General features: G+C 51.8%; 1 protein-coding gene across 1 annotated transcript; it reads left to right on the top strand.

The window, feature by feature from the left end:
- Nucleotides 1-2,827: 2,827 nt before the first annotated feature.
- Nucleotides 2,828-6,981, top strand: LOC125551304 (probable xyloglucan endotransglucosylase/hydrolase). Its single transcript, XM_048714486.1, has 3 exons — nucleotides 2,828-3,205; nucleotides 3,318-3,511; nucleotides 6,396-6,981. The coding sequence occupies exons 1-3, from the start codon at nucleotides 2,915-2,917 to the stop codon at nucleotides 6,793-6,795; spliced, it is 885 nt and encodes a 294-aa protein (XP_048570443.1). The 5' UTR covers nucleotides 2,828-2,914; the 3' UTR covers nucleotides 6,796-6,981.
- Nucleotides 6,982-8,191: the final 1,210 nt, after the last annotated feature.

Genomic DNA, 8,191 nt, shown 5'->3' with positions numbered 1-8,191 from the left:
TGTGCGAGGCCTTCTTGGATTGCCGTCCGCATTGGGGGCTTTTCAAGCATATTTTTACTTGCCGCTCTCAGTCGGTTAAAAAGGCCAAGTCGAGTGATGAGAAGACGCAAGTGATCCAGCTGTGCGGGGGCCTGGCGATCCAGATGAGGGGGAAGAGCTGTTTCCCCTCTATCACCTTCCCGGAGTCGGTCCGCGGCTGGCAGTCGACCTGGTTCTACTGCCAGGACCAGGCGACCCCCGGACAGTCGACTGGTCTTCCTCCTTTTTCCCTCGACCGAGCCGAGAAGCCTGTCTCTCTGAAATTCAAGCCAGAGGAAAGGGCCCAAGTTAAGGTATTGGCGGGTCGAGTGGTTGAGCTTGTCCGTGAGGGGGTGACCGGGATGGACCTGTTAGAGGTCTTTCTCCAGAGGCGCATCCAACCGCTCCAGGCGCGAGACCACCCGATGTGGCTGTATTCTGGCCTTGACGACACCACTTGGATCCACCCGGAGGAAGTCACCGACGAGATGCTGGAGGGGTGGCTGTCAAGCATCACGGGGAACAAAGACAACCCCCGAGGAGCCAGAAGGGTAATTCCACTCGACAACTCATATGAAGTGGATCAGGTATGTCTTTGTGTCGGATATCTGACCTTCTGTATTGGTCTTCTTTGGGTAAGTCGATTGACTTTCGTTCTGTCTGTTGTCTTCCAGGCGACCACTGAGATGTACTCGACGCCCAGCGGGGCGCAAGGGTCGACTGAGGAAGGCGAGGGGAGCGGAGGCGAGAGCGGGGATGACCAGGTCAAGTGGGAGTCCGACGGTGAGGGGGAGGAAGGCGACGACATCTTCTCCAGCGAAGAGGAGGAGGAGGATGAACCCTCTCGCCCGGAGGGGCGGTCCAAGCTCGCCCACGATCCAGCGCAGGAACGTGGCAAGGCGACTGCTCCTATTGGGCAGTCGTCAAACGCCCTCGGACTTCTTCTCCTCCGCCGACCGGGAAGGCTCCCAAGCACCCACGAACGACGCCATCCAAGCCGCGCAAGGCCTTGCCCAAGATGAAGATAGCTGTTCCCACCATTTCTGGGTAACAATAACACTTTCTTTCCTTTGTCGACTGTGGACGGATCCTTGGTCAATTCACTGGGCCAACTGACTAACTTTCGAGATTTGCAGTGGTGCAACTTCTGAGGTCTCCGCCAGGAACGACGACCAAGAGACGGAGGACGCTGTCACCTCCAACCCCGGTACGATCACTGACGTCCTGCTTTCGAGTCGACTGAAACTTTATTGCGACTCTGGTCGATTGAATGTTTTCCTTGCAGCTCCTCCTCATGTTATTGACCTCCCGGACGACGACGACAACGAACCACTGAGGGTGAAGAGGAAGAAGAAGGCGTTGGCTGGCAAGACTCCGCAATCCACTCCGGCGCCTGAGGCCGTAGTTCGGGGCAATGGCGAACTCACTCGGGCTTCCGTGACTTTCGCTGTTCCTCTGACGAGTGTGCGGCCTTCAGCGTCGACTGTGGGTCCGTCTTCGCTTTTTGCTGCGTACCCCGTCCCTGAGGACCAAGCGGCTGCTGCGAAGGAGGCTGTACGCCAGGCTGGAATCATGATGGAACAGGTAAAAGTGGCTCGGGAGGCTTGCCAGGCGGCTTATGACGCAAGCTCGGCTCTTCAGAGCAATGTCCAGGTCAGTCGACTTCAACACTTGGTCTGTTTTGATATGTCCTTTGAAGAATCTCTTTTCCAAAGATCTTTAAGTTTGTACACCTACTGGGTGTGTTTGCCAATTCTTGGACGAGTGGGGGCACGCTAAGTGCACCCACTGGGTGTAGTCCCCGAGGGAGTACTACATACTAGCTTTATAATACTAGTACTGGATAAAATCTGCCACAGAAAGATTTTAGCGGGGAGAAGGAGCATCATAGACTGACTGAATGATAGAAGTGTTTTCACCGGCGGTGCATTGCTTTCAATCAATCCATTGAAATGGAGTCCAGCTGCTTACCCTAATCTAATCACAGGATGAGCCCATGGATCTAGCTGCAGTACCTCGACTCCACCGGAAAGGAGCGGGCCCGTGTCGGTAGCGTTGCTCCGGCTGGGTCCAGCACGACCCGACCGCGGCACGCGTGGCGTTGGATTTGGAGATTCGGGCTCCTGATTGTGATGCGAGTCTGCAACATGCACAGCCATGTGACCTGCATTGATTCCTGCCAGCCACTGTGCTGTGTGTGAGACCTGACCTGCACAAGAACGGATCAAAGCTGGGGCCGGCCCTTCGCGGCATCATCAACCTCTCAAAAACTCGTGTAAAAACAGGTTCACAAAATAACTCATCTGAAACAACTCCTCAAAATCTGATGCAGAAATGAGCCTTCTATAGAGTAGAAGAAACAGCAAATGCTGCAAAAGACGAAAAGGCTGGTCCGTCGAATGAAATTCTGATATTGCCTCGATTCAACATATATATACTTATAATCAAAACAAGAAATCGTACTGTACTCCGATCCGATGGCAAATAAATCAGTGGCAATGGCAGCAAGTTGCGAGGTGTGCATGATCCGTGGATCAATCAGCAATGCTTGATTTGCTCGCACTGGGCCAACCTGACACGCACAAGACAAGCATTGCACCTCGCAAGCACCTCACTCCACAGCGTCCCCATGCACTGGATGCAGCTGGCTCACTCATCACTCGATTGCCATCGCTCGATCCATCATGTTCATTTAGTGCCACGTCAAAACAGATTATTTTTATTTCGCCAAGCAACCAATAATGTACTCCAAGAACCTACGTACAGTGAGCTCACACTAGCTATAAATACACACAGGCTTCTTCGTCTTCGCATCCACCACTCGCCCATTGTTTGTAGTACCAACCAGCCAAGCCAAGAAGTAACAGAGAAGGAGGAAGAGAGGCCGGCCGGCGAAATGAAGGCGACCGCGGGGGCCCTCCTCGCCGTGGTGGCGGCGGTGCTGCTGCGCGGCGTGGCGGCAGCGCCGCCCCGGAAGCCGGTGGACGTGCCGTTCGACAAGAACTACGTGCCGACGTGGGCGCAGGACCACATCCACTACGTGAACGGCGGGCGGGAGGTGCAGCTGTCCCTGGACAAGACCACCGGCACGGGCTTCCAGACCCGGGGCTCCTACCTCTTCGGCCACTTCAGCATGCACATCAAGCTCGTCGGCGGCGACTCCGCCGGCACCGTCACCGCCTTCTACGTACGCCTCACGTTCATCTCCATCTCGCATTCTCGCCCTTGTGCAGTGCAGGAGTATGCTTAAGATGTAATGTAAGTGATGGTTTGCTTCTGGATTGCATTTGCTATTGCAGCTGTCGTCGCAGAACTCGGAGCACGACGAGATCGACTTCGAGTTCTTGGGGAACAGGACGGGGCAGCCGTACATCCTGCAGACCAACGTGTTCTCCGGCGGCAAGGGCGACCGGGAGCAGAGGATCTACCTCTGGTTCGACCCAACCAAGGACTACCACTCCTACTCCGTCCTCTGGAACCTCTACATGATCGCGTAGCTCTTCCATCCCCCTTTCGTATTCCTGCTTACTAAGTTATTTTCCCCCTTTCTTTAAAAAAAAGTTATTTTCCCCCTTATTGGTGACAAATGAGAAGACGATCTTTAGTTAGTTGATGATGTTTGAAACTGATTAGTTAACGAATCTACAAGATTTCGCGTGTAAGGTTAATCAATTTTTTTGTCTAACTTAAACCACATAAAATGTACTCCCTTCATTTCAAATTACTCGTCGCAGAAATGGATGTATCTAGAAGTAAAATACATCTAGATATATCCATACCTATGACAAGTAACTCGGAATAGAAGGAGTAACTTATGTAATGCTATTTTATTCGTATCCAAAAACATTTACGATAATACAGTTTATTTTATAAGCATATAACTTATACTTCCTTCTTGGAGGAAAATCATAGGAATAGAAAAGTCATAGTAAATGAGATGACATGCATCTCAAATCTTATGAATAAGAATAGGAAAAAAGATGTTCTTTGATTCATTTCATAAGATTTTTTCCATTGAGTCTAGGTTAATGTTTATTTTTCTATGAAATATGAAAAATATGAAGAATTCCTCCATAGAAATAGGATTCCATTCGTACAAACAAATCAAAAGGCTCTAAAAGAATTTTTTCCAAAAAACACTATCCTATAAAATTCCTATAAGTATCCTACAAACCTAGGAAAGAAGATGTCCTTTGATTTATTTTACAGAATTTTTTCCATTAAGTCTAGGCTAATGTTTATTTTCCTATAAAATATAGAGAATAAGAAGAATTCCTTCATAGAAATAGGATCCCATTCCTATAAACAAACTAAAGGGCTCTAATTTTTTTCCTAAAAAACACTATCCTATAAAGTTCTTATAAAAATCCTACAAATCAAAGGAGGCCTAGACAAATACCCTCCGTCCCATAATACATGATATTTTAAAATCTATAGTACTGCTCATGCAACATGCATAATATCCGTAAACAAGCAGCATAGCACCTAAGGCCAATTCCACCGCGCGATCCTATTCTATCCGCCCCCGTCCGTTTGGGATAAAAGGGACAAACGAGACGGCCCAGCGCGCGGGTGCAAACAGACTTTTGTCCGCTTCGTGTCCGCTTTCGACCCATCCCGGCCCAAAGTTGCGCCGGTTTTGTGGTGAAACGGACAGCACGCGGACGGGCGGGATGCGCGCGCTTGTCCTCCCCTGGCCCGCCTGTCGGTGGGAGAAACCAACCCCCCACGCTCATTTGGCGCCATTTCCCTCAAACCCTCCCACGTCTTTCCCGCCGCCCCCTCTCTCCCCCGTCCATGGCCGACGCCCCGCCGAGTTCCGGCGGCCTGGGAATGGAGAGCGGCCGTCAAGATCAATGCCGCCGCGGCCAAGTTCGCCGCCCAGCGCGAGGAGCTGGAGGCCGCGCGGCGCAAGGCCGCTGCCGACGAGAAGGAGGACCTCGTCAACAAAGCGCACGCTATCCTCATGCTTGGCATGGGCCGTCCGGCGGGGTTTCATGCAGCGGCCGTCGGCCCGGCGAGCACAGGCTCGTTGGTCGCCCGGCCTACGCACTGCCAGTCGCCGACGTCGCGCGCCGCGCCCATGTCACCCGGCTTTCCTCCGCCCAGGCATGACGGCCAGACCCGTTTCTTGGCGTCGCCGGACGTGGGCTTATTCGCGCCGTCCACACCACGCACCGCGGCCGTCATCGACCTCAACATCACGTCTGGGTCCAGCAGCGACGGGCGGTCGTCTGTCGAGATGCAAATAAAGCAGGCGCGTGCACCGTTCACGGGCACCATGTCGGCCCCCCGCGTGTTGTTTGACGGAATGCCAATCTCAACGCCGACGGTGGACGACCCCTTCTACAACCAGTACATGGAGGACGTGATCTTTCAGGGTGGGCATGACCGTGCCTACGACCCCGAGGAGACCCAAAGTCAGGATGGCCGCGCCCAGTACGTGCCCGATGAGGAGGCCGACGACCGTGCTGACTACGACCATGGTGATTCGTGGCATGAAGACCTGAACTAGGTCGTCCGATCGGCGTGGCCGTTCTTTTTGAAGGCTGGCATGGGTGCCGCCCGCCCGCTAGGCCGCTGGCAGTGTGCCGGCGAAAAAACATTCACTTTGGAGGCCGGCTGTGTTGCAGGCCGCTGGCTGTGTTGCCAGCGAGGACAACTATTCATTTTGGAGGCTGGCTGTGTTGCCGGCCACTGGCTGTGTTGTCGGTGATGGTTGTGTAGGCCGCTGGCTTTGTTGCCGGCGTGATGAACTGGGGTTGTGAACTGGGGCTTGGCATTTGAAACGTCTTTCTTTTTAAAATAGACGCGGACAGGATGGAGCAAAAGGATGCGTTCGCGCGGTGGGCGCACGGCCACCGCATCCCAGGATAAACCCGGACACGACTCCAAATCTTTACTAAAGAAACAAAAACAGAACTCCAAATCTTTACTAAAGAAACAAAAACAGAATAAAACAGACATCCATTTGGGGTCTCACGGTGGAGTTGGCCTAAGGGCTAAGATGGCCGCGCATGTGCAATGGATGCGGGGCGCGTGCATGTCCTGAACAGCAACATGAATACTCCTACCAAAGGTAGAGGTCGGTCTGCCCTGGGCCCGCTGCTCCAGGCAAGGCAATTATGCCCCAGAGGCCAGAGTACTAGGCAGGCTCATGGGGTGGCGCGTGCAGTCCTACAGTTCACTGCACCGTCCATGCAGAATTTCTGCAAAGTTAAGCACCGGACACGATGTCTGACGCGCTGTCTCTCTCATTGCCACGCCGCTACTAATAATAATATTTTCCTCGCAAAAGAAGAAAAAGAAATGAATCGAAATTATTAATAGGAAAAGGGAGGTTGTGACGTGACATTGGGCATTGGGCATGCATGCAGGTTCTTCGTGGACGACACGCCGATCCGGGTGTTCAAGAACAGCAAGGACCTCGGGGTGCGGTACCCGTTCGACCAGCCCATGAAGCTCTACTCCAGCCTGTGGAACGCGGACGACTGGGCGACCCGGGGCGGGCGGGAGAAGACGGACTGGTCCAAGGCGCCCTTCGTTGCCTCCTACCGGGGCTTCCACGTCGACGGCTGCGAGGCGTCCGCGGAGGCCAAGTTCTGCGCCACCCAGGGCGCCCGCTGGTGGGACCAGCCCGAGTTCCAGGACCTGGACGCCGCGCAGTACCGCCGCCTCGCCTGGGTCAGGAAGGAGCACACCATCTACAACTACTGCACCGACCACGACCGCTACGCCGCCATGGCGCCAGAGTGCAAGCGCGACCGCGACGTCTGAGTCAGCCAGCCACGATGATATACTGCTTCGCTACTACTACCACTAGTTGTTGTTGTGCCGCTGGTCGCGGTGCGGTCGCTGAGACCTAGTAGTACGAGGAATTTGTATCCCTACACTACATGTGTGTGTATGCTCATGCCATGCCTACTTTATTAATATTATTCTGATTGTCCACCCAGATATCAACTAAGGCCTCTTTTGATTTACAGCAATTTCATAGAAATTCTATATGATAGGATTCTTATAGAATTTTTTCCTTTAGAGCCCTTTGGTTCATAGGAATGAATTCCTATTCCTACATAGGATTGGTTCCTATCCTTCACATTTCATAGGAAAATAAAAAAGAGCCTAGACTCAATGAAAAAATTCTTTTGTTGTCAACCAAATGACATCTTGTTTTCTATTCCTACTCATAGGATTTGAGATACATGTCATCTCATTTCCTACAACATTCTTATTCCTATGATAATCCTATCCTATGAACCAAAAGAGGCCAAGTATGCTGTAATCATAATTTTGACTGATGCTGGTGGAGTGGTGCTGAGTTCACTTGGACACTCGTCATCCGTCGAAATTATGATTAACTTTTTTTGACGGGAAAATGAAAATTCCATTAAACTTCAAGCACAACAATGTCACTGGCTAACAGTTTTACAATACAATTGGGGGCAGAGGCCTCCCAGAAGGAGTCATCAGACAATGAACATCCATCTTGGCAAGCTCATGTACTACAGAGTTACAAGTGCGTCGGCCGAAAGAAAAAGTATAGAAATCAAAGTTTAGAATGTATAGGCTTCTAGCTTCCTTCACCAACACACCAATGGTTGCCATGTCATATTCGTTGCTCTTCAAAGCATGCATAAGGGTTGAGTAATCAGACTCGAAGATGATTCGATTTGCCCCAATCCTGATCGCGCCACCAATGGCAGCAAGGCAGGCTACAGATTCAGATTACAAATCACATTTCAGGTTCACAGACTTGCCCGCACCAGCAACGATAAATTCGCCAGCCTTATCACGGACCACATAGCCCCAACCCCCTGCACATGTATTTTCATCAAAGGCACCGTCGAAGTTAACCTTCACATGATGCATTGGGGGCTTGCTCCATCTGTGAATGTCCGGTGGCTTAGGAAGCTTGTTTAGTTTTCGCAAGCCCAGGGACTCAATTAGCAACTTCTCCACCCGGTGACAAACCGCTTGAGGCTCTGGAGCCGCCTCACCAGCATTGGCCTTGTTGCGAACATTCCACCATTCCCACATAAAGGTCACGACCTCCAACTGCGTGTCTTCATCACACCTCCACAGCTCCTGAAGCATGGAGTGGGCTGAATTGCAGAGCATGAGCTTTTCTCGGGTCTCTCCCAAAGCCAAAATGTTCCAGCATTCTTTAGCT

This window comes from Triticum urartu, chromosome 4 (assembly GCF_003073215.2).
Source record: "Triticum urartu cultivar G1812 chromosome 4, Tu2.1, whole genome shotgun sequence".
In the NCBI taxonomy this organism is placed as follows: Eukaryota; Viridiplantae; Streptophyta; class Magnoliopsida; order Poales; family Poaceae; genus Triticum; species Triticum urartu.
Note: the sequence above shows the minus strand (reverse complement) of the source record. Positions and strands in the feature narration are given on the sequence as shown.

Bases quoted from the DNA above. Each gene is read 5' to 3' on its own strand.
- LOC125551304 (XM_048714486.1), top strand. From the start codon at position 2,915: ATGAAGGCGACCGCGGGGGCCCTCCTCGCCGTGGTGGCGGCGGTGCTG. The intron at 3,206-3,317 runs GTACGCCTCACG...TTGCTATTGCAG, and splicing joins GCACCGTCACCGCCTTCTAC to CTGTCGTCGCAGAACTCGGA. The intron at 3,512-6,395 runs GTAGCTCTTCCA...GCATGCATGCAG, and splicing joins TGGAACCTCTACATGATCGC to GTTCTTCGTGGACGACACGC.